Genomic DNA, 27740 nt, shown 5'->3' with positions numbered 1-27740 from the left:
AACGTTCTGGTGGTTTTCTTTCCCGCCTTCTTTCAGAATGTGTGGATGAATACCCTTGACAATATGGTTGGGTCAAGCCATATACAACAGTTTTATATCCTGCTGTTTTCACTGAATGATGAGCACTTGATTGTGAGCGTTTTCCGTGTCATAAAGTATTATTTTATAGCATCGTCTTTCAGTGACTGCATGGTTTTTCTGTTACATAGATGTACCATGATGTAGTTTTTCATTGTCTTTCAAAGAATGCTACAGTGGGCATCCACTATCATTTCCGTAAAATACATTTCTAAAGGTGAGACGGGTTTGCTACTCCACCTCCCAGCCTGGGCGCTGTCCCTGTGCTTTGGGGACAGGCTTTATAGCCCCTTCCTTGGCTTAGAGTTCAAAGCCTGAATTTCTCCCCTCAAGCAGTGCCATGACACTTGCTGCATTTTATTGAGTTGACCAGAAAGCTTGTTTGGGTTTTTCACGAGGTGTTATGGAAACAAACTTATTGGCCAGCCTGGTACCACAAACCGTCCCGGGGAGCAGGAGGTTGGAGGTGTTTAGGGTCCCTGTTGTCACTACCTGCCCAGTGTCCTGTGATCACACTCTGCTTTGGTGCCCCTGGCAGTGCCCTTTCAGCAGAAGCCATGCCCAGATGTTTTGGGGGGAGTGACGTAGTCCAGGAGCTATCTCGTAGGAGAATAAAACCCTCGCAACTCTCGTTACAGTGGGAAAATGCCCAAAGTGGACTATGTGGTCCTGTCGGAATGGTTTGACTGGATTGTGAGGAACATCGACGTGTCCATCGACTTGATAGGTGAGATGGCCCCTCCCCGGCCTCCCTCCCCTGGGCCCACCGAGGATATGCTTGGCTGGGCCCCCAACCAGCAGGGGTGGTGGGTGGGGCCCTCTCTATAGGTGATTCTTTCCTGTGTTAACTCAGCCTTCTCCCCAAGGGCACACAGAACCGGGCTTCTGGTTCCTCCTGGAGAAGCCTACGTTTCTCAAACTGCTTTCCCCTGGGTCCTCTGTGATGTGATGGGTTTTTCTTAGTTCACAAGAGAGGAGGGACGGAACCTGAACAGTTACTGAGACCAGCCAGGAGCCGGGCCCTGTGCTAAGCTCTTGTCTACACACAGGACTTGATTCAGCCTTACAGTGACCCTGTGGGGCTTGTGACACAGGAAGACAACGGAAGTCGCCTCGAGGGTCAGATGCCTGTCTGGCCGCACAGCTGCTCTGCATCCCCTGCTGAGCGCTGCGGGCAGATGCTTCTCTGCATGCACTGCCCCTGTGCCTTCCTTCCTCCCACCCTTCACTTTCACTTCCAAGCTTTGAATGGAGCAGTGAAAACCACATGTATATATATTTTTAAATCTCAGTTTATCTCCGGACCACTCCTGAGACCTGTTACCAGAGGCTGAAGATGAGATGCAGGGAGGAGGAGAAGGTCATCCCACTGGTGAGAGCCCCCTACCCTGGGAAAGGGGCTGCATCCCAGTCTGACCCCACCCTCTGCGAGGTCATCGTGCCCTCCTCTCAGGAAGAGAAACAGGAACTGAGCATGTGGGAGGGTGAACTCTGACTTCTTCTGAGGCCGGAGACCCTGTGCATGTTCGAGTCCGCTTCACTTCTTGTGGCCCCGGACTCAGTGGTGGGCACCGCCACGCTCAGAGCTGTCCCTTCTCCAGTTCCTGCCTGGGTGTCCCCAGGGCTTTTCCAGTCCACTTCCTGAAGATGGCACGCCTTTGTGCCCTCTCACCCCCAGACCCGCCTGCTCACTTCTGCATCTCCAGGGCTTGTCACTGTGCCCGGCAAGGAGGTGGAACTCACTGGTATTTGTCCAGTGCCTTGCCCTTCCGGGTACTGGTTCAGGGCCACGTCAACTCTAGTCAGGCTGTCGCAAACCGGCTTGCACCGCTCTCCTGGCCTGGTCCCTCACTGTTCACATCCCCCAGAAATCCAGCCCCAGTACGGCTGCTCAGCGAGGTGTCCAATACAGAACACCACGCATGCGGTTCCCTAACCCCACCCCCTCAGTGCCTCGCCACTCTCTAGGATACAGTCCTCACTTGTAGCGTGCCATCCCGATCCTGCGTGATTGGCTTCATCCCCTTCCACTCCCCGCCTTTTCATGCTCTGGCTGTAAAGAACTAGTTGTGGTTACACACACACACACACACACACACACACACACACACACACACACTTTCCCTACTGCACACACACACACACACACACACACACACACACTCTTTCCCTACTGCACGCATGCACGCACACACGCACGCACACACGCACGCACACACACACACACACACACACACACACTCTCTTTCCCTACTGCCTACCATGTGAAAGTGGCTCAGTTGTGTCTGACTCTTTACAACCCCATAGATTATACAGTCCGTGGAATTCTTCAGGCCAGAATACTAGAGTGGGTAGCTGTTCCCTTCTCCAGGGGATCTTCCCAACCCAGGGATCAAACTCAGGTCTCCTGTGTTGCAGGCAGAGTGTTTACCAGCTGAGCCACCAGGGAAGCCCCCTACTATGAGTTACACACATGTGTCTTTGCATAGCCGTTTCTTTTGACTTCCAGGTTCAGCTCAGGTATCACCTCCTGCAGGAAGCCTTCCCTGACCTTCCCTTTGTTATGCTTCCCCAGCCTCTGTGCTTCATTATGGTCACAGCCCTTAGGACAGATACTCTGAAACTGTTTATGTGTTTGCTCCCCATCCCTTACAAAGCTGCCACGAACCTTTTCAGGTTAGATCTTACCCCTTCTGCATCCCTACCATGTGTCCCAGAGCTTGGCACCTAGGGGTTGCTCAGTTAATATTGAACTGAATGTCCTGTGTGAATGCCACTGGAGGTGAACAGACAGGCTGGGCAAGCATTTCCTGGGATGATATGGGAGTCTGAGCTCAGGGGGAGCTAGACTGGGGTCTAGACAGCCAGTGCAGCTCCAGAGACCTGCCTGGGCACCAGGAGGGTAGATCCCGGCCATGAAGTCCCAAGCCTTGGTCTGAGCAGCTTCTCTGCAATCTGGAGACAGGAGTGCTAGAGGGAGGGTGTAACGTGGTGGGGCTGGACTGTGCCGGCCAGGGCATGGCAGCTCTGTGTGGTGACCCAGATGTTTGGAAGAAATGACAAGGCTGGAGTCCTTCCAAGTCATTATCCAGAACATTGTCTTAATGGTTTTGACAAGGTCTGTAGACATGTCTGTTGCTGCCAAGAGAGAACCCGTGAGTGGATAAAGAGGCAGCAGTGCATTTTACCTGAGAGCCTCGGGGCTGGGAGGAGGAGGTGTTTGCTGGCAACAAGCATGGGCTTCCAGAGAAGGCAATGGCAACCCATCCCAGGGACAGGGGAGCCTGGTGGGCTGCCGTCTGTGGGGTCGCACAGAGTCGGAAACGACTGAAGTGACTTAGCAGCAGCAGCAGCGTGGGCTTCCCTGATAGCTCATTTGGTGAAGAATCCGCCTGCAGTGAAGGAGACCCCAATTCGGTTCCTGGGTCAGGAAGATCCACTGGAGAAGGGATAGGCTACCCACTCCAGTATTCTTGAGCTTCTCTTGTGGCTCAGCTGGTAAAGAATCCACCTGCAGGAGAGTGCGGGAGAACTGGTTTGATCCCTGGGTTGGGAAGATCCCCTGGAGAAGGGAAAGGCTCCCCACCCCAGTATGCTGGCCTGGAGAATTCCATGGACATGGGCATGGTGACAGAGTCGGACACGACTGAGCGGCTTTCACTTTCGCTTTCAGTGTGCCACTCAGTCCTGCTGTGGTTGCCTTTGAGGCAGGGCTGGGCCTCTTTTCCCTTGGGTCTCACCTTGTCTGCCAGCTGAAGTTGGTCCTGATGGCTTCGAGGATCCATAGGTTACGAGTTGCCTGTTGGGATGGGAGCAGCCGAGCAGGGCTCCTGGGCCAGTGAGGGCCGCTGCAGTCCTCTTGGTGGGATGGATGGAGGGAGGGTTCAGAGGCTTCCCAGGCCCCCATGAAGTCATGATGGCCCTGTTGACGGGGAAGTGGCAGAAAATAAGCTAGGTAGGAAGGTGTGTCTGAAGCGCCAGTGGAGCCGAGTATGCTGGAGGGTGGCATTTTTTTTCTTTTTAAATAACTTCTTTTTTTTTAATTAATTACTTATTTTTGGCTGTTCTGGGTCTCTGTGTTGCTGCAAGCAGGCTTTCTCTAGTGGCAGTGTGTGGGGGCTGCTCTCGAGTTGTGGTGTGTGGGCTTCTCCATACAGTGGCTGCTCTTGTTGGGAACATGGGTTCTAGGGCTCGTGGATTTCAGTAGTTGCAGCATGTGGGCTCCAGTAGTTGTAACATGTGAGCTCAGTAGCTGTGGCGCACGGGCTTAGTTGTCCTGCGGCATGTGGGATCTTCCCCCGACCAAGGATCAAACCGGTGTCCCCCGCATTGCAAGGCAGATTCTTAACCATTAGACCACCAGGGAAGCCCCTGGAGGGACACTGTGGACTTGTGCCGTCGGGGCTGGCCGGCGGGGAGCTTGGCTGCAATCATGCTGGCCCACCTGAGTCAGGCTGGCTGTCGCAGGCTCCTTTGTCCAGGCTGGTGCTCCGTGTTCACTGACCCTCCCTCACCTCCCTGAGCCCCGAAAGGGGAGAGGTTTGCCCCCTCCCTGCTCCTGACAGCTCTTGTGTTCCCCACCCCCCACAGGAGTACCTGGATGCTATTCACCACCTGTACGAGGAGTGGCTCATCAAAGGGAGCCTTTTCCCCGTGGCAGCCCCCGTTCTGGTAAGTTCCCCTGAGGGGGCAAAAAAATTCTCTAGAAGGAGAAATGACCCGCGGGCGTGCCGGCCAGTCTGCAGTCTGGGGAAGCAAGGACCAAGTCCCTCCGAGCTGGAGAATTTGAGAGAAGGAAGCAGGGAGGGTGGAAGGAACCCTGTCTCTCAGTTCCCTTTCTGGATTGAGTCTCAGTGAGCTGAACACACCTGGGAGAAGGTGACGTGTCCCCGTGCCACCACACCCGTGACACAGTAGCGTCTCACTTACCCAGCATCGTCCCTGGAGGAATATTCCAGATGGCCGGAGCCCCTGGACCTGGGTTTTGGCCTTAACTGCTTGGGATGGTGGTCGTCCTGAAGCACCTGTCCGTCCCCCAGGGGGTGGCTGGCCCAGAACCTCATTGCACCTTTTCATGGTGACCCAGGGCATCCGAAGGAACGTCAGTTGCTGTTCTGGTCCGTCACACAGTGATGCCCTTAGGAGGTGCTGAGGTGTGTAGGACTGTGTGCCCCCGACTGCTAATGCCTTTGGGCCCCTGTGCTTTCCCTGTATGCACCTTCTCCTGCTGACACTCACCGTTTCTAACTGTTCGATGCTTCTGCCCAGTGTTTCCCTTCTTCCCTCTCCCTCATTTTCTGATTTGCTCCTGCTCAGAGTTTCTCCAGGCGGGCAGATGGGTCCCGTGAACTGTTAGGAGTGTGTGTGCAGCGTGGGAACTGAGGGGGGCCTGTGCACCAACTAGTGTGCCTGGCCTTGGGGATATCTGTCTGGGCTGCTCACACACTGCGCTCACGGCTCTTCCAGGCAGTGAGGTTGCTGGAAAGTGAGATCTTACTCTACTGGAGTTTTCTAGAGAGTTTATTTTTTCCCCTCTTTATAGAAAAGTAGGTGATAAAAAATGATGAGAAAAAAATGCATTCGCGGACGACTGTCCTGGTTTCTTAAGTGAAAATACAGTTGAGAATGTGGATTGACCTAGAACTGGTTGTGGCTTGGCTCTGACCTCCCTGTCCTCCTGCCTGTGACCGTGGGCTTGCGTGCCCTTCCCTGCCTCGTCCTGCCTGCCTCTGTCTCTCTCCTGTGAAGGGAGGAGGACGCTGATGTCAGGTGCAGCCCTGTGACCCCTGTGTTTCATTTCCAGGTGATCGAGGCCGACCACAACATGCAGAAAATGTTAGAACTCTTTGAACAAAACCGGCACCGAATCCTAACTCTGGAGAATCGGAAGCTTGGTCCATAGGATAGGAAAGATCATGCCCGAGAAATGCCTGCTGCTGCCAAGCTAGCTTTTAGGAGCAGTTTGGAAAGCTCCACTCTCAGGAGGGCTTTGTGTCTGCCCACAGTTGTCTTCCTTCTGGCCTTCTCTCCTTTCCCAGTGTCTTCATCCTGGGATCCTGGGCCTCGTGGGTAAATGGGACCAGTGGGTTTGCCATGCCCTCTGGTGGCACAGCCTTGCGTTCCCCTGGTGCTTCTTCTGGTGGTTTCCCACCGCTGGGTCCTTCTAAGCTAGGGAAGTTCCACCTGACTTGTGCTGGGCTCATGGTCTCTAGCCCTTCAGGTCATCCAGGAGGGCGAGGTAATGGTCTTCCATCCCAGGGGAGGAAGTTGAAGCTCACACAGACTAAGAGACTCTCTGGGGTCACACGGCCAGTGACAGTGGAGTCAGCACCATTCAGACTTCTGGGGACTCCCAGCCCATCTCTTGCCCCAGCCTGCCTCATCCCAGAGCCCCGCCTTGCCTTCTGGAGACCCTCAGACGTGCATGGGGAGGGCCAACTGTGTGTGCAGCTGGCATCATCACTTTCTCATGGTTTGAGCCGTCCTTGAGGGCAGTTGGCATTTGACTTTCACAAAATTGTGCCACGTTTGGCTTGAGCCCAGCGTTCATCCATTCTCTAGCGTGAGGCTAATATGGTACTTAACACCTCATCAGGACTTCCCCGACTTAGGAGAGCTATGCACTGGCTCCTGAATGGTGCTCGGTCTCCTTGGTGACAGAGGTCATGCCTGAGCAGCTGCTGATGACCTGTCAGGGCAGTGGCTTGTGGCCCCCCAGGCTGGTGTGCCCAGTGCCACGCTGGGGCAAGGGGCTGCCAGCCTGGCTTCTGAGGCTCCCTCCCTCCTTAGTGGCTTGCATGATGAGCTTTATCCTTGGAGTTCCTCAGAGTTTGTGGCCCAGGGGAGAGACACCAGTGGCCTTAAGTCTTTTTGAAATGTTTTTCCATCCAAGGGGACACTGCGGGCCACAGAGCGTGAACTATCTTTATTAGCTCAGAGACTGTCTTAGCTGTGTTCAGCTGTAACAGTGCATTAAAGGCACAGCTGTCTCCTGAGTCAAGTAGCAGCAAGAGACAGGAAGAACATTCTCTCCGAGGACAATCTGGACAGGAAGGATGGGGCTTGCAAGCAAAGGCTCTTGGAGTACTGGAGCTCCTGAACTTCGGAGGTGGGTGGAGAGAGCTTCCAGAAGGCTGAGTGCGGACGTGGGGGTACGGATTGATTATGAACTTGGGGGAACAGGCCTCAGCCTCTCCCGAGTGGCGGTCGGTGTGCCTGAAGGTTGGAAGGCCTCGTCTCAGCCTCCGTGTGAGTGAGGCACCGGTGCACGCAACTTGCTGATGGAAATTGGTGACAGGTGGCCCCGGCCCAGAGGCAGCGCCCGGAGGGCAACCGGGCTCAGAGGCAGCGCCTGGAGGGCAACCGGGCCCAGAGGCAGCGCCCAGAGGGCAACCGGGCCCAGAGGCAGCGCCCGGAGGGCAACCGGGCTCAGAGGCAGCGCCCAGAGGGCAACCGGGCCCAGAGGCAGCGCCTGGAGGGCAGCACTCTGGCTCCTGGCCCTTCCTGGAGGGACTGATCCTGGGCCAGTTGCACAGGCGGGGATGTGTCTCAGCCTAGACGCCAGTGATGGACCAGCAGGAAGCGCAACCGCTGCTACCAGGCACCTGGACATGCTGGGACCAGCTTTGGGACTTTGCAGACAAATGGTCCAGTTTTCCCCACAGCTCAATTTGAGAATCTGTACTGGGGGGAAATGTGATTAAAAAAACCCCAAAAAGATAGAAGTGTGTATCTCCTTCACATAGAAGTGCAGCTGTGGGTGGTCCAGGGCTGGTGTGGTGGCTCAAGACCATCGGGTCCCAGCCTCTTTCTGCCTTTCTGTCCCCAGATTGACTTCCTGGTTTGAGGCTTTCTTCCTCCAAGGGCCTTACCGTCCAGATGGCTCTGGAGCTCCTGTTCTGTCTAGTGTTGGCATCAGGCACACTGCCCTGTCTCCCCCACCATTCACACCTAAATTCAGATGTGGATGGTGACTTTTGCACAACTAAGATAAGCTGGAACGTTCTAACTGGATTTTGCTAGAGACCTCGGCGGTGGGGGACAGGCAAGCGGGAAGGCTGGACACACAGCCTGGTTTCAGTTCCGTGGTGCCTCTGGGCCCCTCCTCCCCTCCCTTCTGCTTTCACATCACCCAACCCTCACCACCTGGTGTTGTGATGTCCTCAGCACTGGCCAGTGGGCTCCCACAGTGGAGGTCTCAGGAGCCCCTTGCTAAACGTGGACTCTGGGAAATGATGTCACCCAGCCTGTTTTTCCCATTCCTGCCTCCTTTCCACCAGAACCTCTCACCTAGATGAGAAGTGCCCCCCTGCCTGGGGAGTGCGTGGTCGAGACACTTCCTGGGATTCCTGCAGACTCCCAGCGTCCCACCTGGGGAAGGCAGGATTGAGGTATTTATTGCTCTGAGAGCAGGTAGAAGGTGTTTTCAAAACCTATCTACCCTTGGGTGCTATTGAATCTGCATCACCCTTGTTTTCCTGGAGCCAGGTGGGGGAGCTCACGTCAAATGCTTATATTATCTGCGGAACGAGTAACACTTGTTCCCTTGGCCTCTGCACCCTGAAGAGTTAACAGTTATTAAAATAATGGACAAGCTCTTGGAAATGTCAGGCCTCCACCGTTGAGAATCTCACAACAATTATATTGCACCCAGTGGGCTTCGGCAGTGGATTACTCACTTACCAAAGGCCAGGGTCAATGAACACAATTTTTTTTTCTTAATAACCCCAACCCCGTGGCCCCCCTGAGGCTGGGGTAAACTCTGTGTTCCTCTAGTTTCCATAAGATGGTGAACTTGGCCAAAGCTGTCATTAAACAGAAGCTAGGACAAAGCCAAGCTTGTGGGATCAGAATGGGTATTGGTACTTAATGCTGTCCTCTTGAATTTTTGCATCTTTTGGCTTTTTCTTCTCCAAGACAGGTTCACGGAACACATGTGTCTGGGGTCATAGTAATAGGTACTCTGGGAAAAGAGGGTTTTGTAGTCCAGCAAATTTGAGATTCACCATCTGGGTACTCTCTGAGCTGCACAAAGTACGTTAGCCTAGGTAAAGTCAGGAAGTCTTGAAATAAAAATGCCTTCTGAAATTTGCTTTAGTCAGGGACTCTCAGACTCATTTGACAGTAGAACCCCTCATTTAGGGGGTTATTAACTTCCAGGTGTGAGTGTCCCTTGGAACGCATGTCGGTAAGCGCTGTTTTAGGGTACCTGCAGCTGCTGATGACTCCCAGTTCTGGGCCCTTTGAGATGCTGTAGCTCCTGGTTCTCTAACTTTAGGCCGTCTGAATCCTCTGATGGGCATGTTAAGGCATGGTCTGCAGGGCCTGCCCCCAGAGTTTCTAATACAGCAGATCTGGGATGTGCCTGAGAATTTAATGGCTATCGAGGTGATGATGAGGCTGCTGGTCAGGAAGCACGCTTTGGGGACCACTTCTCGTAGCTTCAGGTTTTCTAGAAGTGGACCTCCAGGAATTCCCATGAAAACTTGACGTGTCACTGAATCTCTTGTGAGTGCTGGTTTATCTTATCTGTTAAATGGGAGCATTGCTCACTTCTAGTGTTGAGAGGATAACTGGCCTGATGTGTGGAAGGGGCCCAGAGCATGGGCAAGTGCTAAGTTTTAAATAAATCTTACCCTTGGGGATCTAGATGTTGAAACATACTATAAAACGTCTATAATTAAAACAGTGTGGTACTGGTGCATGAATAGACCTGTGGGATAGACTAGGAAGCCCAGAAGTAGATGTAAGTACGTGATACAGGTGGCATCTCAGTGATTATTGGGGGTAAAGATGGATTTTTAAATAAATGGTGCTGAGATGACTGAGTCATCATTTGTAAAAAGATGATTCATATGTTACACCATACCCAAGAATAAACTCCAAGTGGTTTAGGGATCTACGTGTAAAAAAATGAAACCATGCACATACTATAAGAATGAATTCTTTGAAACCTCAAGGTAGGAGAACTTTGTAACTATGATTCCAAATCCAGCAATAATAAGATTGATAAATCTGGCTAAAAAATGTATATGACAAAAGCCATGAGAAAACAGTCAAAAGACATCTGACGACATGGGAGAAGATATTCAAAACATGTATCACAAAGGATTAATATTCTTGAAGAGTTCTTAAAAATAGGCAAAGAACCAAAACTCCAATAGAAAAATGAGAAAACTATCCAAACAGACAATTTACAAAAATATTAAAATGGCACTGAAAGGTAGGAAAAATACTCAAATTCACTCAATTAGAGAAATATGGATGCTATGGTCTAAATATTTGTGTCTCCCCCAAATTCATATATTGAAAACCTAATGTCTAAGGTGATGGTGTGAGGAAGAGGGACTTTAGGAGCAGGATGACTAGGTCATGAAGGTGGACCCCTCTCAGTTGGGATTAGTGCTCTGGTAAGAGACCCCCACAGAGGTCCCAAGCCCCTTCCACCATACGAGGGAACGGGGGGCATAGGCAATCTGCAGTCCGGAAGAGGACCTTCACCAGAACCCAGCCATGCTGGCACCATGATCTTGGGCTTCCAGCCTCCCAGAACCCTGAGATTTAAATGTCTGTTGTTTCTAAGGCCCTCGGCCTTTGGTATTTTGTTATAGCAGCCTGAACAGACTAAGACAGCAATTAAAAGAATACCGAGATACTTACTAGACTGGCAGAAAAAAAAAATACACATCTCAACACGTTCTGTTGTTGAGGCTGTGGGGAAACACTCATACATTACTGGTGAGTATGCAAGTTTGTACAACCCTTCTAGAGGGAAATTTTGACAACACCTGACAAACTACATATGTATCTACATCTTGATTGTGATCAGCAACCCTACTTCTAGGACGTGAAAAAATATATGCTCAAGGTTATTTACTGCAACATTGTAACTGCAGAATATTGAAGACAACCGAAAGACTCATATAGAAGAGAGTGGTTAAATAAAGCATGGTACACCCATACAGTGGAGCAGCATGCAGCTGTGAAGTAGAATGAGAAGGGTCTCTCTGAACAGATGTGACACAGATTTCCAGGACATACTGTTCAGGGAAGAAAGTAGTGTCCAAATGAGTATCTAGAGTATGCTAGCCTAAGGAAAATACACAGATGTATAGGGCGGACAGGAAAGATAATCCAGAAAATAAGCAGATTAGTGGGAAAAGCCTGGAAGAAGGAAAATTGAATGGGTTCAGGGTTGCTTGGATGAGAGGGGAATGTACTCAGTGAATAAACCATTTTGGGTAACTCTGACTTGAGAACCATAGTAATGTCTCACATACCACCCCACCCCAAATAAACAGCTGACTAGGACATAGCGGGAATGGAAGGTGGAAAACACAGATCAAGCACAAGCGAGTGCTGACCACACTGAAGGTGCTGGGAAGAACTAGCTGAAGTAACCCTGGAAAACTGTATCTAGGTTGGACACAAAAGGAGTAAAGGTAAAAGTTACTTCACGTAAGTGCTGAAATACAGTTATTAGAAGTATTTCTCATAGGGATATATTTAGCAATTCTGAAACTATACTAGGATCAATTTAGTAGACTCGGTAGACTAAAACAAATAAGCTGTAGATTCTGAGAGCTGTGTTTCTCACTGTTAGAGAAAGATATGTCTATAAATAAGAGGAAGGGTAGAATAAACCCTGTGGTACTGGATTAGAATCAGAGGTCTCAGTGTGAACCCATGATTAAAATTACATATAGCTAGATATGGAAATATAGCTGTGTGTGCATATGCATGGGTTAGTATACATACGTGTGCTTCCTATCTCTGCCCCGTGAGGGGGCTTAGAGGCAGTGACAACCAGTAACAATGTGAAGACCGGGCACTTAGATCGTGGTCTCTGAACATCATTCTCTAATATAAGGAACCAGAGATCCTAGTGGTTTATTCCAGGGATGAGCAGGTAAATATCTCCAGTAACAAGATCCACAGACATCATAATCCTTTGATGAGATGCACAGAGGACACAGCATCCTTTTTTTTAATGGTGGTATTCCTGCCCAAATGTCTAACCTCACTCCAGCCACAAACACACCAGACAAACTGAGGGACATTCAACAAAATAACTGAATAGTATGCAGTTCTGATCAAAAGTGTAAGATCATCAAAGACAAGAAAAAGACTGAGCAACTATTACAGATTGGAGGGGATGAAAAGTCACAAATGTCATGTGGGATCCTGGAGAGGATCCTGGAATAGAGAAGGATATTAATGGGAAAACCGGTGTAATTTAAATAGAGTTTGGCTCAGTGGTAAAGAATCCACCTGCCAATGAAGGAGACACAAGCAGTACAGGCTGGATCTAAGTTGAGAAGATCCCCTGGAGAAGGAAATGGCAACTCACTCCAGTATTCTTGCCTAGAAAATTCCATGCACAGAGGAGCCTGGCTATCTATAGTCCAGGGAGTCGCAAAAGAGTTGGACATGACTTAGTGACTAAACAACAACATAGTTTGATAATAATTGTATCAACATCAATTTCCTGTTCTTGAGGCTCATACTGTAGTTATGTACAATGACAGTTTCAGGGGGAGCCAGGTGAGGGAGAGAAGGAAATTCTTTGTGCTATTTTGCAACTTTTTTCTAAGTCTAAAATTACCTTAAAATGACTCCTTTCACGGGAAATGTAAACAGAACACTACTATAAACATTATAATCCCCCAGTTTTAATATACGCATGTGTAGAAAAACAGACTGAAAGGAAGTGCATCCACAGCGTGACATTGGGCATCTTCAAACGGTGGAGATTATGGTCATTTTTGCTTTTGTTTTCACATTCATCCGTCTTCTCTGTGTTTTCTACCCATTTGATGGTTTCATTTGTTGGAGACTTGGAAACACCGGTGAATGAGACAAGTGTCTCCCTCATGGAGTTTATATCCTACTGCATGAAAGGGAAAGTGAATAAATACACTGAAGATACCTTTGTGCAGAAAACTGAACTAAGCTGATGTGATTGGTGGCCAGGGAAGGCCTTTGTGAGAAGGTGACGTATAAGGTGAGATGTGACCAACAAGAAAGAGAAGATGGGAAGCAGCATGCAGTGGGGAGAGGGCAGAGGGAACAGTCTTCACAGAGGCTGTGAGGTAGGGGTGGGTTTAGCTTGTTCAAGAGCCCAGAAGAAGTCTGGGTAGCTCGGCTGCAGGGGGTTGTGGGGGGCATGAGAGGATGTCAGAAGGGTAGGACGTGCCCTGCCTATGGGGCTTGGTATGGCCTTGGGAGCCCCGGGAAGGAGTGGAACACCCGAGGGTCATGATGGAATCTAGGTTTTCGCAGAATCCTCAGCAGCTGGATGGAGCTGACTGCAGGGGATGAGGGTGGCGGCTGGGAGACCAGGGAGGGGACTGGTGTCCTCCAGGGATCTGAGTGGGAGGCCTTGGTAGCTCAGTCAGGGGATCAGCCTTCTGCGGAAGGAGGAGGGACGTGGTCAGATGTGGTTCTTGTTGTGACAGAACTATTGTTGGATGAAAGATGTGAGAAAGAGAGAAATCAAGAAGGATGTCTACCTTGGGCTTCAGCTTTCCAGTAAGTGGGGAATACTGGGGGCAGGAGCCTGTGGAGAGAGCAAAAGTTCTGCTGTGGTTTGGGACTGAGCCTATTTATTATGTTAATAATCAGAAAATAATGAATAGAGAATGGACAGGGGCTGTGAATCAGACCCAGGACTGGGTGCCCTGGTGGCTGTGGTTCCCGGGTCCATCCCTGCTCCCGCCCCATCCCTTCTCCTGAGGTTCCTGATCCTCTTTGTGTCCAGCCCAGCCTGTTCCCAGCCTGGCCCTGATGTTCTTCTTCCCTAGGATGGAGGCTTATGGCTGGGGTCTGCTCCAAAACCACCAGTCTCACCTCCACTGGCTCCAGACACTGACAGCTCACCGGTTTGGGTGTTGACGGCTGGGTGCTATGCAGAGTAATTGGCATGAGTGGCGTGGAGGAAGGATGGATGGATGGATCCCTGACCAGTATGCCTCTTTTCCCCCAGTGCAGACTGCTTTCTGATTTGTCTCAAAGTCTGTGTAGGGCCTGACCAGCTGTGGGGTTGGGAGGGAGCTGGGGCCAGTGTTCCTTAAATCCTTCCCTCCTGTGGTCCCCCTTGATTTGGGGACTGAAAATGGTAGAGTCATATGTTCGGCTCTGGGGACAACAAGGCAGGCACCAACATTTATTAAGCACCTGCTGTATACCCAGAAGGGGCCTTTGCATGTATGGTCAGTCACTTAGTTGTGTTCGACTCTACGTGATCCCCGTGGACTGCAGCCCGCCAGGCTCCTCTGTCCATAAGATTCTCCAGGCAATAATACTGGAGTGGTTGGCATGCCCTCCTCCAGGGATCTTCCTGACCCAGGGATTGAACTCACATTTCCTAAATTGGCAGGCAGATTCTTTACCACTGAGCCACTTGGGGAGCCCCAGAAGGGGCCTTTAGCACCCCCTTTATTAGTAAACTTTCCTGTTCACCACCACTCTCAGGGGTAGGTGTTGTCCTCCCCACTGGACAGAAGCAAAGCCAAGGGGCGGGTCCTGGGTGGGTGGCACCTGCCCCTCCATAGAGAGGCTCTTGGCTGGAGAGGGAGACCACTGTCTCTTGGGCCACCGTGAGGAATGCCCGTGTGCATGTGTGGACACGTGCCTGGATGCACCCACTTGTGTGCATGTATGCATGCATATGTCGGGGCAGGAAAGGCTGGTGGAGGGCACCCCCACTCCTCACAGCCTGGGTGATGGAGCCCCCAACCCTGGATGCACAGCAGGCCTGTGAGCTCATCCTGGGCTCCCAACTGTGGCCTTGCTCTCTGTCAACCAGAAGTTAGCTGAAGTTAGAGAAAAGGGTGGCTGACAGACGACACTGAACAGATGGAGGGTGGTTTACATGTCTGCTTGTCTACACAGCTGTCATATAATCTTCCCTGTGACAGGTGCCTGAAGGATGCCAAGGGAGGCTGCTGGTCAGAGATGAAGGGTGATGGTGCTCCCAAGGTCACATGCTGAGCTGGGATGTGAAGGGCACAGGAAGCGCCCCCACTTCTGAGGTCGGCAGTGTGCACACACCTCCTAACCCATCTCAGCTCCCTGTGAGGCAGATCTGACCTCACCTCCACTTTGCAGACAAGGAAGCATGGCTCAGAGAGGTGGGGGGAGTGGCCCAGAGTCACACAGTCTGTAGGTGGCAGGGCTAGTACCTGAGGCCAGCTGGGATGAGTAGGCTGACATGTCCTCGTGGCTGACATGCTGGGGATTTGGCTGGTGTCCCCACTGTGGTTCCAGACCCATCATTTCTTCAAGTCGGAGTGACATGCTCAGCTGTGGCTTGTGTAGGATCTCCGTGTGGGAACTGGCTCCTCCAGCCCCTTAAGGGGGACGTAGTAAGCACTGGGGGCTCTTGTCCATGAAGTGGAGGCCTGCGGAGACCTCCAGAGCAGAGCAACTTTACCGTCCGGGCTGCCGCCTTTGCTGGCTGGCTCTGGCCCCACGAGAGGCTCCGATTGTCCCTCCTCCTCAACCCTGGGACTAGGGGTGTCCCTCAGGTAGCCCGCTGGAGTTGAGGTTCTGAGGAGGTGGGTGAAGTGCTCACAGAGCTCTTCCATCTCCGAGGAAGTGCTTGGAGGCTCAGTGTCCATGCCAAGGGCAGCTGGATCTGGCAGAGCATCTGGCTTTGGGGCCAAGGAATTCTCTGACAGACAGGACCTGGGCCTCTGCCGGAGCTGGCTGGGGACGGTGGCCCCTTTACACTCAGAAGCCCCGTCGGGGACCCAGGGCTGCTCACCACTGCTACCCGAGGCGGCGGCCACCTCCCCCGGCGCTGGGCTGGGCCCAGGGCCTGGGCCCTGGAGTTGCTTCCCTTCCAGGCTGCTCCAGGGCTGGTCCCAGGGGAGCAAGGGTGTCCGGTGCAGCGCGAGGTCGCTGTAGCAGGTCAGGAACTCCTCACTGTCGGAGCATGTGCTGGCATGGCGCAGGGAGCCCAAGGGGAACAGGGGGCCAGTCAGGAGTCCATGGGGGGCTGTTGAGACCTCAGGCTGGTTCAAGGCCACAGGCAGAGAGCAGCGAGCATCAGGGTGTTCGGCCAGGGCGCTCTTGGCTCCCACCCCTGCTGAGGGATCCAGGCCAGGCTGGGCCTCCCACAGGGCCTCCTGCAGCCCCATCTCTGAGCCAGGTCTATGGTGGGGCCCCGCCACTCTCTCTCTGCCTGGCCCGAGGAGCTGCCTGCCCGGGGTCCTGAGAACGGCCTCACATGCGACTCTTGTCAGGAAGATCTCAAACACCATCTGTTTGGTGTCCTCCTCGCTGATAGCCTGGACCAGGGAAAACTCGACCTCGGAGGTGGCCATATAGCCTAGCCGGCCCAGGAGGGTGTGCAGGGTGTGTTCTGAAAGCACAGGCCGCACCCAGTAGGCAAAGCTCCCCGTGTATGTCTGGAACAAACAGGGGTGCTCGTTAGGGTGGCACACGCAAGAGCAGAGTGGCTGTGAGGGGAAGGACCAAAGACTGGCACGGAGGCTCCTGAGAAGCAGGAGGGCCAGGGCATGGGGCCATAAGGAAACCTGGCCCACAGGCATGTCACCCCGGTCCCATTTTACAGAAGGACACACCGAGGCCCAGAGGCAGGACTTTTGTCTCAAGCCACTCAGCAGAAGAAGGAGCCAGCTGGTGCCCTGGCCTGGAGCCAGAAGCGACGAAAGCTTTCCAATGGCTTTCCACAGCACAGGTCTTTGCCTGGCTTCCTGTGGCCTCCTTGTTGCCTGTTCTTTAGAGAAGCAGGAGAGCCTGGTGGTTTGGAGTGGCACTGAGTCTGAGTCCCGTCTGGGCTGTGTATTAGCTGGTGACCACAGAGCAGTTTCCAGGTGGCGCTAGTGGTAAGGAGCCTGCCTGCCAATGCAGGAGGCATCAGAGACTCAAGGTTCGATCCCTGGGTTGGGAAGATCCCCTGGAGAAGGAAATGGGCACCGACTCCAGTATCCTTGCCTGGAGAATCCCATGGATAGAGAAGGCTGGTGGGCTCAGGGCCGGAGGATGGAAAAGAGTTGGTCACAACTGAAGCAACTCAGACTACACATCAGTGGTATTAAACTCTTTAGCCCTCAGTTTCCCCAACTGTAAAATGGGACCAATGTCAGTGGGCATGACAGACACATTGTTTCCTCCCCAACCCCGAGGCAGGGCCCTGGCCCCTCCCCAAGACCCTCTCTCCCAGGGTAGTGGCGACACCTACCTTCAGGGACCTGATTTCCTTCCTCCAGGGAAACAGGAGCAGGTGGATAGAGACCAATTCCAGGAACTCCAGTGCCCGCACCAGTTTGTGGTCGATATGCTGGGCAAAGCAGGGAGCCCCCGAGTCAGGGGCCACCTCCTCAGGCAGGTAGAGTTGAAGAGGGGGCCCTGTGTCCAGCAGCTGCTGGGCCCTGCTGGTGAGAGTAGCTTGCCTGCAGACCCGGAGCCGGCCCTCTCCTGCCCCCTCCAGGTAGAAACTGATGAGGTCTTCTAGAAGGGTCTCAGGAGTGTCCTCTTTGGGGCCCGGGGCCCTGGGCCAGCTCATGGCGGCTGTGAGGAGTTGGATGCAGACCAGAGTCCCGTGGCCGCCTAGGCCGGCCTGCCTCTGTCCCGCCCCACGGCTCAATCAGGAAGCCCAGGAGGAAGTTGTGTTAGCAAAAGAGAAAGCAGGGCCTTGTGCCATCTGTCGGTACTCCTCATCCTGGAGCTGGCCAGGGCTGCGGCCAAGCAAGGAGGCTTTGTGGGTGCATCCCATGGGTGGGATGGTTCTGAGGTATGTTCTACCCTGTCTCTGAGAGGGTCCCCTGTGGGACCACCCCAGTTGTCTACAGCAACAACCTCCTCATAAGTTCGTCCCTGTTGATTCAGCTCCCTCCCTTGTCTTAGTTCCCGGTTCCTTCACTGTGCTTCCTGGGATCACCTCCCACAGAAACTACTTAGACCCAGAGGTTGAATCAGGCACAGGTTTTTGAGGGGGTTGAGATGGACCAGTCACCTATGCACTCTCATCTAGCGTTCATCCCTTCCCTCCTTCCCTCCCCTCCCTCCTTCCCTCCCCCTTTTTTCCTTCCTTCCTTCCTTTCTTCCATTCACCTACTTCTTAATTCAGTGATGATTCATTCATTCATTCAGTCGCTCGGTGACTCACTCCTTCCTTCCACATGGGTCTGCATTTCTCAAAGTGTGCTCCACGGAAGAGCACTTGTCTGGGTGCTCTTAATCTATCTTCCATGAGTGAAAATTTCCTGTGGCCAAATGCATTTGGGAACTGCTGGACTAAATAAGATCCCCTGGCTTCTTGGCATCAGGACCTTTCCTAAGGGGTGTGAGTTCCCAGGAGGGGCAACCTGTGTGCTGTTCCCTGACTTCTCAGGCCCTGGGTCCTTTCAAGGCTCTCTCCTGGTGCTAGGGGTAGTACTGCCAGAGGCCCATGTCCTTCCACACTGGCCTGGGGCAGGGACGGGGAGGGTTGTAGCTTCCGAGGCAGATGGGAGCCTGGCCTCAGTGGCTCGCTGTCTGGAGAGCCTGTTGGAAGGTGCGGTGGCTCTACATGAACTGGCTGTGACCTGGTAGTCACACAGCCGAGGAAAAGCTGGTTCTTGACCATTGTTGGCTTTCTGGGAGGCTCTGCTGGCCTCCTGCCCCTCCAGTAACCAGGAAGGGCATCTGATCTGCTGGGTGCTTGGCCTCAGAGCAGCCTCAGACCTGGGCTGCCCGCACCCAGGGTCTTGTTGCTCCCAGCCCCCGGCTCTCCTGCCACCTTTTCTGAGCTCAGTGGCCAGAGCATTCCTACCCCTCCCATTAGGAACTTACTTCCCAATGGGAGGGCTACTTGGGAATGGGTCTCTCGGCTGGTCTGAATCCATCATCTGAGGTCCACTGGTGGGGATGCTAGTCTCCGACACACAGTAGTTCACCGATCCTGAACCTCGGCGAGATTAGGTAACTGGCCCAGGTCACATCTGATCATCCTTCTGGGTAGGAGACGTAGGTCAGCATGGGTGGGAGAGTGCTAGTGGAGGTTTGACATTCTGCTCTGATTTAGGGTAGGCTGGTGGGGCGTGGGCCCTGAGACCGAAAGGACAGGGACTGGCTCAAAGGTCCCAGGAGGCAGGCTGGATGGATGCCTTGTTGTGGTCTGGCTGAGGCTGTGACCTCAGGGCCTGAGGCCTGCAGACCTGGGAGTCCTTGAAGAGATGCTGAACAGGCACAGGTGGGCTGCAACCCCTGTGCTCAGCCCCCCAGCCCAGAAACACCAGGCCTGCCCCAGGCAATTGGTCCCAATCGAGAGAGCTCACCTGGGCTTGGGGAGGAGCCCTGTGAGGTCAGCAGAGCCAAACCCTGGATGGGGCATTCGCTCTCTCGGGTGATGACGCTGTGGGTCCTTCCACTGCTTGTGTCCCCAGCCTGGTCAGTCTTTGGGGGACACTGATGGTGATACCTGAGCGTGAGTGTGGGTGGCCTTGGGGTGGGACCTCTGGGTGTGTGAGCTCTGAGTGTGAGGGGCACAGTGTGTGTGTGTGAGCTGTGTGTGCCGCAGGTAGTGTGAACTGAGTGATGCTGCACACAAGTGTGTGCCTGAGAGTCTCTAGGAAGTTGATATGAGAGACCCCTGTGTATGCATACATGGGTGGGCTTGGCTGGTGCAAGCTAGCGGGTGTCCCAAGGGGCCACTGTGGTCGACCGTGCTTGGTATCCGCCCTGTTCCTCCCTCTCTCAAGGGATTCCTGCTGCTCCCGTATGCCCATCTGGAGGACGTGGAGGGCACTGTGCCCATGCTTGATGGCCCGGTGGCAGCCCACGCAGACCAGGATGATGGCCCCAGCTGAAGGTCTCCAGTCTGAAGACCTGGGCCAGAGGAGCTGCTCAGCTGCGCAAGGTGGAGCAGCTTGGCTGAAGGGCAGCCTCAGACAATGATCCTTGAGAATCTGAGAGCCGTGTGTGATTAATCCACCTCCCTCCCCATTGGCTGACTAGCCCTGAGGCAAGCTCCACTCTGGCTCTTGGAGTTGCCAGGGGGACGGAGCGCAGTTGCCCACAGCGGAGACCAGCTCGACAACACCCTGCCTGCACTTTCCACCCTTCCCAGTTTCACTTTCCACTCCCTGGTGCTGTTCCTGGGGTCACCTTCCTCATCAACCTCTTGCACCCCCCATCCTGTCCCAGGGCTGGTCCTGCCCCTCCTCCCGTCCCACCGTCCTGGGAATTTAGCTTCACTTCCCATCTTCTTGGGGCCTCGATGAGCCCCACTGCCCAGTGCTCATGTGGGCCCAACCCCTCAGGGCCCCCTGGCAGAGAGAGGCATCCAGTCTCCTAGGAGTGTGAGGAACTTGGATGTGGCGTCATAGGTGAACACGCCATAGTGTGTCAGAGTGGACACAAGGCATGTTGCGAATGGAGGAGGTGGAGAACACTGAGCTTGATAGCCCCTGGGGGGGCTGTGGGATCCTGCGTTTGTTTGCTTTTGGAACAGGGTATGGGTGTGGGGCGGAGAAGGCAATGGCACCCCACTCCAGTACTCTTGCCTGGAAAATCCCATGGACGGAGGAGCCTGGTAGGCTGCAGTCCATGGGGTCGCTAAGAGTCGGACACGACTGAGTGACTTCACTTTCACTTTTCACTTTCATGCATTGGAGAAGGAAATGGCAACCCACTCCAGTGTTTTTGCCTGGAGAATCCCAGAGATGGGGGAGCCTGGTGGGCTGCTGTCTATGGGGTCGCACAGAGTTGGACACGACTGAAGCGACTTAGCAGCAGCAGCAGCATGGGTGTGGGGTCGTTCCGGTTGGAATTGCCATGGGTACCAGGTGAGCTGGGCAGCACCACCATGAAGGCTGCCATATTCGTTCCCAGAAGGGGCCTCAGAGTACAGAGGTGGCACCTGAGCTGTGCACCGTGGTGTTTAGGACAGGGGAGTGGTTATTTTGTATACCATGAGAGGTGCTGAGCTATCTGGCTGTGCCTAGAGAGGTGCTGCGGGGTTGGGGTGGGGAGGGGGGCGGCAGGAATGATTCCTGTACATGGAATGCTTGAACGGTTTAAACCTCATGGAACATCCCGAGGGTGGAGGACAAGACCAGGACCAAAACAAGTTCCGTTACAACTATGAGTGTCCGCAGGCAGTGGGTTAGAAACTGGGAGAAGGGAATTTGCGTCTTTCAGGGGCTCACTGGCTTTCAACAGTGGTGGAAGGCAGCCAGCAGGTGGCAGTGTGGGCTTGCAGTGGGACCCAGGACAGGGCTGTACCGTCCTTCAGGATCACACCCCACTTTCAGGGCACTTATGGGTTTAGGACTATGCTCATGGACTCTACCTGAATTCCAGTAGGAGGGAAGATTGACAGAGAAAGGGAACCTATCAGACAAGGGATCAACAACCAAAGCCAAAGTCTTATAGAAAGCAGAGACAAAAGAATTTCTGCAGAGGGGGAGAAAATGACTTACTTCAGTCATTTCAGCCTGATTTCCTCCCCCACACCTTCCCCACTGCTTCCTGATAGTCAAAGCTGTCAGAGTGTGGAGTGAAATGCCAGTCTTCTGGTGTTCCTGGAGTCAAGTCCTGCAAATTTATGGCTTGTCTTGGTGGCAGTTACACTGGCCAAGTCTTGGAGAATCGATGCCATGTTTTAGAGAGGTTTAAAAAAAAATTACGGCTTCCCAGGTGGCTAAAGAATCCACTAAGAATCTACTTGCTAAGCAGGAAATGTGGATTCAATCCTTGGTTCAGGGAAGATCCCCTGGAGGAGGACATGGCAACCCACTCCAGGATTCCTTTCTGGAAAATCCCATGGACAGAGGGGCTTGGCAGGCTGCTGGTCCTCCGGTGCCCAAGAGTCAGATACAACTTAACCAACTAAACAACAACAACAAAGTAACTGGTGTAAATCACAGACTACCCAAAATGTCCCTGTCCTAGAAGAATAACAAGGTTTCAGTGACTGCTGACTTTGAGAAAAGTAACATATTTTCAGTTTGCTGATTTAACTCTTTCCTTACAAGTGTCAGATGGTGCCAACCCCACCATGGGCTCCTTATTCAGGTTACTTCTTACAACATTTTTTATTGATATATTTATTTTGAACACAGAAAAGATACATTGTTGCTTATTTAGCGCTTAATCCAGGGACAAGAAAAGCTGCTTGGCTCCATCCCTTCAACACTGATGAGCATGTGGGGGTTTTTATCTCCCCCCCAACACCGGCACTCTCTAGGGTTGCAGAAGCAAGATGTGTTTCTTAAAAGAACCTCAGCCCTGGAGTGCATTTTAAAAGCTATACAGTACAACAGACAAGAGATTATTTTTTTGCCTAGAAAACAGTACACCACAAAGGTGGACAGAACTGCGTGTAAACAAGGTCCCTTCCCCGGGCAGAGTCAGGGGCGCCAGGATGCTACAGAACCTCTGGGTGGATTCCTTTCAGTTCTGCACCAGAAGAAATGCTATTTCTACAGAAAATAAGATTCACGATTGCCTTCCTCGCCACCTCTCTTCTTAAGAAAGGGATTACTAAATTGTCTTAGCCCTTTATTGGAGGAATGGAAATGTAGGGGAGAGGCTGGTTGGGGGTGCTGCAGTTTAAGGAGCGGGTGGGGAGGGAGGCGGGGTGGGTTGGAGGACTGCCGCTGGTGATGCTGGTGGGGATGCTCTTTATGGGCGCTGGGCTGCCACCCTCGTGCAGGCTGGGTCTGCAGGCATCAGCTCTGTTACCTGCGTGGTCTCTGATGGAAATTGCTGGGATTCAGGGGCCAAGGTCTAAGTCTGTTTACAACGAGGCCCATGTACTCCTTTCTGCGGTAGCCCCAGCAGCAAGGCTGAGATGCAACCACTGGTCCTCTCGCGGTGGCACAGTAGGGCCCACATCCCCTTGATTTCATTTGCGCCAGCACCATGGAGGGCAGACCAGAAGGTGCTGGCTCCCAACTCCCAACCCTGAGCCCCCACCTAGAGCGCCAGCACTGCTCCTGGGGTCCGTCTCCAGCCCACTCGAGCTTAGGCCATGAATGGCCGGCAGGGCATGCCCCTAGTGAGGGGCTGCTCCTCTGCCTCAGCGCCTGTCCCCAGCAAGGCCCCACCCCATCTTCTTTGAAGCCCCTCAGTCCCAGGCAGTGGTTGAATGGGCATGGGCACCGCCGTGACCCACTAACCACCACCCCACCACCACCACCGCACGCCCGCTGAGGGCCCTGTCCATCACTTGGGGCTTGGAGTGGGGGCTTTGGAGATAACTCCGCTACCACCACCAGACGGAGGGTGCTGGGCTAGGGATGGGGCAGGGTGTGGCAAGGGTTTCCAGGTTGTGCCTGGGCCCCCAGTCCCGTGTCCCTCACTCTATAAGTGGCAGGTGTTGTGGCTCTTCTGCCCTGGGGTGGGGACATAGAGACAGCGTGGAGCTGAGCCTCACTGAGGCCTGTCCCACCAACTGGGAGGACCAGCTGCCTCCTGGGGGTTGGGGGTGAGTTTGGGCAGGAAGCTGACCTGGGGTGGCTGAGCAGCTTCTGGGGGGCAGAGTCAGCGTTGGGGTCCAGGCTTTCCAGTGAGGGCAGGGCAGACAGCCTGGGGAGAGGGCAGAGTGAACCCCAGCCCCTTCTCTGCCTTCTTTCTCCTAGCACTGGCTCCAGGGGTATCACTGGCAGGCTGGGGAGGAGACTGGAGGTCAGGAGAGCTTCGTCTGCAATGAAACCTTCGCAGGTGGGATTGTGTATCTGGTGGGGGGGGGGGAGGCCTGTGTGTGTGTGTGCACGCCTGTACACGTGAGGGACATGTCTGGATGTATGTGTGCACATGGGTGTGTCAGTGTGTGTCTGTCCAAGTTGTGTGTATATGTGTGCATGTGGGGGTGCCATGTGAGCATCCGTGTGTGTGTGTGTGTGTGTGTGTGTGTACACGCCTCTGTGTGCCTGAAAGATGTGATTCAGCCCTGAGGGGCCAGCAGGACCTGACCACCAGGTCGCTCACATGATCTGCTCTGGGCCCAAGGCCGGGGCCTGGGTTGGGGTGGGCGGGCCCTGGGAACTCTGCGGGCCTGGTTGCGGTCCAGGCAGTGGCAGCCGGCCTGATGGAGGGCTGGCCCCACACACAGCCTCATAAGGGGGCAGGGTGTCCATGGAGACAGTGCGGAGGCCACTCTGGCCCTGCGGCCTCTGCGCCTGCTGGTGTCGGCCAGGGCTGTGGCCATTGCCCACATCCAGCTCGGGGCAGGAGTCGGTCAGTGAGTAGGGGGGCGGGGCATCCGTAGGGATGTACAGCTGAGTGGCGCCCGGTCCCACACACTCCTCGTAACTGCAAGAGAAGAAGCTCCCTCAGGCCCTGTGTGAGCTGGCCTCAGTGGCAGGTAGCGGGCTGCCCCCCCTCCTCCCCCGCCCCACCTGCCCAGGGCTAGAGGCCTAGCCACAGTGACAGGCTGCCCTGGAGTGGAGCAGGCCAGGCCTTAGTCCCACTGACTCCAGTGAGACCCCTCCACTCCCTGGGGAGGGGCACCAAGCACACTGAGACCTGGATTCTGGCCCTGACTCAGCCTGGGTGTCCCTGTGAACACAAGTGACCAAGTCACCGAATGCTGGGTCCCAGATCTCTTAGAACAGCAGCCGCTACTGCCTTAGCATCTCCAGGTGGGGGTCCCAGTGTGGGGAGCACTGGTGGGGGCAGCCAGACACTCCTTGGTCTCAGGTCACCCCAAAGTGCTCCTTCAAGGGTTAGGGAGGACTTCCTGGGGGCCCCTCTGAACCTGAAGCTACAGGGCAGAAAATCACCCATCCTCCGGGAAAGTCCATCCCTCCCAGTGACCCTGGGGAGGGGGTGGTGGTAAAGAGTAAAAAGGTGATGGGGAGGATGGGGCTGTGTGCAGGGTGCAAGGGGGTCCCCTGGATGGGAAGTGCTGGTGTCCTGACTTCTCTTTCCAGGTCCTAAGTGGTGGGTAAGGTGCCTGAGAGTGGCTGCCAGGACAGGACCCAGAAGAGAATCCCCCCAAGACAGGGCCACCTGGTGGGCATGAGCGCAACTGGAGACAGTGACACCTGTCCCAGTGGGTGTGATCTGGACTTCAGGGGCTCATACTAAGGGTGACAGAGGATGAGATGGCTGGATGGATCACCAGCACAGTGCACATGAATTTCAGCCAACTCCGGGAGATAGTGAAGGCCAGGGAAGCTCGGTGTGCTGCAGGGTGTGATGTAGTCCATGGGGTCGCAAAGAATCGGACAGGACTGGGCAGCTGAACAACAACCAAGGGGCTCGGGCCTGGACCCTCCACCTCGCTCCTCACCCATCCTGAAGCAACTGAACTTTTCTTCTTTTCACCTTTTGGAGTGTGTCTCGGTGACATCTGCTGAGTAACGCCCCACCTCACTTGGTCAGGAGGGTGAGGAGATGGCCGCGCCCACTGAGCAGATGTGTTCTGCCTTTGTACCATCTGGGGTGTTGCCAGTCCCTGTGGGGGCGGGGCTTCCTGTCTGGAGCCCCGCCCTCTCAGGCCCTCCTGCCGCCCCTGCGTGGCCTCCTTACCCGGGTGGAGAGTCTGGGTACAGCTCTTGGAGCACCGTGGCATCCACGTCCCCATCAGAGCTAAGGTCCAAGGGCGGAGGCCAGTCCTCGGCGGGGCTGCAGGCGTAGCGCATCCTGTGGCTCGGGCGGCCGTATATGTGCCCGTCGGACACTGCAGGGAATGGACGGACATTCGGCCTGGGTCTCAGGCTGGCGCCAGGGAGTCTGCCTGCGGCCACAGTCCTGTCACTATCCTGCCCCTCCCTCACCATGCACAGCTGCCTTCATCCCCTCAGTGAGCCCCAGAACATGAGTGCCAGTGCTCTGCTGAGTGTGTGTTGGGGGTGGTCACAGAGAGGAAGCAGAGCTGGCTCGGGCCTGGTGGGGCTCCCAGGGTGCTGAGCAGCCTGTCCTGGGAACAGCCAGGTCGTGAGCAAGCACATCATGAGCTTTGACAGGTGTCGTACTAGGGCTGTGGGAGCAGAGAAGGGCCTGACCCAGCCTGGAGGTGAGGGAGGGCTTCCTGGAGGAAAGGCTCTCAGAACTGAATCTTGTCTAGAAATCAGCCACGATAAGAGGGGCAAGCCTGGCAGAGGGAACAGAACAGCTCAGGTCAAGGGCGGTGGGGGTGCGGGGAGATGAGAAAGAAGACTGTAGTGTGAACAGGATGCTTTGAGCTGTGGAGAAGGGCTGGGGCATGACAAACGGGGAGGAAGTGTCGGGGAATGAGGACTGCAGAGGTCTCTGAGGTTAGGTCTCCCGCCCTTTAGGTTTCCCGGGGAGAAAACGGGGCTTCTATGATGAATCCTGGTGACTTGACAGACGACACTGTCTTCTGTTGTTGTTTTTATCGCACAAGTACATCAAAGACTCTTGAAATGTCCTGAAGCTGAGAAACATATTTAACTGTGCTTGTGCAGCATCTACCAACAGAATCTTATTTTCTTAGACCTAGTAACACTGCTTAGGGAATGCCGACGGAGTAGTCTTCTCATTCTACAGCTGGGATTCAGAGAGGATCAGTGACTTGACAGAGGCCACACAGCAAATTACTGGTAGGGCCACAGGGTGACTGGATGTCCTGGCTCCTAACCCTAGAAGCTCTCCACCTCCCAGTTTCCAACAGGTCTGGCAGAGGCTGGAGGACCGTGGGAGCTACAAAGATGGCTGAGACATGAGGTCTCCGGACTGCCCTGGCCTCCCAGGTGGCCCCTCCCCTCGGAGGGTGGGGCCTGAAGTGGGCGGGGCTTGTCTGCTTTGGGTGAGACTTGCGACCTTTCTTTGAGGTCAACACCACTGTTGGGTTGCCCTTCCCATTGTATAGCCAGGAGCTCAGGGTCCTGTAGCTGGTAGAGTGTGCAGCTGGAATTCACGCATAGTCTGTACAACCCCAAAGACTGCTCCTTGCATTCCCCAAACTCTCTTTCCCATTCTTGACACATTGGTGAGTGGAAAAATCTGGATACAAAACTCCATCTGTGGGTACAATCCCAGGATTATCTACAGACATCACGAAAGCTCTTAGAAGAAAATATTCCAAACAGTGGCTCTGTTTGGAGGACAGGAACAGAACCCTTAATTTTTTATGTTTTCTGTATTTTAAAGGTTTTCCACAGTGATCACACATTACGCTTCTCCTAGGAAAAAGGACTCCAATAACATGCTGAGAAGATGCTGAAATGAGATTTGTTTCCTTTTAGGTCACCAGCTGAAGAATGAGAATTTGGGGAAGAAGTTGGGGAAGAAGCTGAGGAGAGAGGAAAACATGAAATGACTGGGTGAGAACAGAAGAGCTGCAGTGGCTGGCCCTGGGCTCCGGTGCTGGGTCCCATTCCCACCAGTGTTGGCGGGCAGGGCCCCGTCCACTGTGTGCTGGGGTAGGGGGCAGCCAGGGCTGTCTGGACCTCGGGAAAACTGAGGCTCTTTCCTGGTGGGCAGGCCTGAGAGCTGACGCTGCTCTTCACCTCTGTCTCCCTGTGGTTACTTTCCTTGGGCCCCCCACAGGCTGAGCATCTTAGGGAAACTGAGGCCACCCTGAGGCATTCACCTAGCCCAGACCACAGTCCTGTGATGACTCAGGTCAGCCCCAGACATCCAGGTGGGCAGAGCTCTCAAGGAACAGCTGGAAAGAAACTCCACTCCCCCAGTCTGAACTTCCCAAATTCCTTTCTCCTCTACCCTCATCAGCATGCACT

At 54.0% G+C, this 27740-nt stretch overlaps 3 protein-coding genes across 23 annotated transcripts in view; 1 reads left to right on the top strand and 2 right to left on the bottom strand.

The window, feature by feature from the left end:
* The window catches only part of TK2 (thymidine kinase 2), a 61070-nt gene that overhangs the window by 18623 nt on the left and 14707 nt on the right, over nt 1-27740 (top strand). For 6 of the 15 annotated variants that reach the window (XM_019979525.2, XM_070770700.1, XM_070770699.1 and 3 more), the window contains 4 exons: nt 717-805; nt 1371-1450; nt 4669-4749; nt 5882-7802. In XM_019979525.2, coding sequence (XP_019835084.2) covers nt 717-805; nt 1371-1450; nt 4669-4749; nt 5882-5980 — 349 coding nt within the window. In that variant the 3' untranslated portion in view covers nt 5981-7802. Of the gene's footprint in view, nt 1-716; nt 806-1370; nt 1451-4668; nt 4750-5117; nt 5232-5881; nt 7803-27245; nt 27324-27740 lie in introns of those variants that run through there. The other 9 variants (XR_011561498.1, XR_011561499.1, XM_070770695.1 and 6 more) reach the window with 7 other exon arrangements.
* On the bottom strand, nt 12730-17849 carry LOC109572603 (uncharacterized). Of its 4 annotated transcripts, none has more exons than XR_011561496.1 (3): nt 17288-17849; nt 13590-16490; nt 12730-13487 (listed from the first exon to the last, which is right to left on the bottom strand). XR_011561496.1 is itself a non-coding variant. In XM_019979520.2 (2 exons), the coding sequence occupies exons 1-2, from the start codon at nt 17609-17611 to the stop codon at nt 15378-15380; spliced, it is 1437 nt and encodes a 478-aa protein (XP_019835079.2). In that variant the 5' UTR covers nt 17612-17849; the 3' UTR covers nt 12730-15377. The 4 variants fall into 4 exon arrangements, 1 of the variants encoding a protein (XP_019835079.2); XR_002182825.2 differs by having other exon boundaries at nt 12730-12967; XR_011561497.1 differs by having other exon boundaries at nt 12730-12964.
* BEAN1 (brain expressed associated with NEDD4 1) overlaps nt 22106-27740 on the bottom strand; it is a 38580-nt gene continuing 32945 nt past the window's right edge. For all 4 annotated transcript variants that reach the window (XM_070770704.1, XM_070770706.1, XM_019979529.2 and 1 more), the window contains exons 4-5: nt 25567-25717; nt 22106-24345 (exon numbers count right to left, since the gene is read on the bottom strand). In XM_070770704.1, the coding sequence (XP_070626805.1) occupies nt 24018-24345; nt 25567-25717 (479 nt within the window). In that variant the 3' untranslated portion in view covers nt 22106-24017. The remainder of the gene's footprint in view (nt 24346-25566; nt 25718-27740) is intronic.

Source organism: Bos indicus, chromosome 18 (genome assembly GCF_029378745.1).
Source record: "Bos indicus isolate NIAB-ARS_2022 breed Sahiwal x Tharparkar chromosome 18, NIAB-ARS_B.indTharparkar_mat_pri_1.0, whole genome shotgun sequence".
Taxonomy (NCBI): Eukaryota; Metazoa; Chordata; class Mammalia; order Artiodactyla; family Bovidae; genus Bos; species Bos indicus.
The sequence above is the reverse complement of the archived record's forward strand: the minus strand, read 5'-3'. Positions and strand labels throughout refer to the sequence as shown.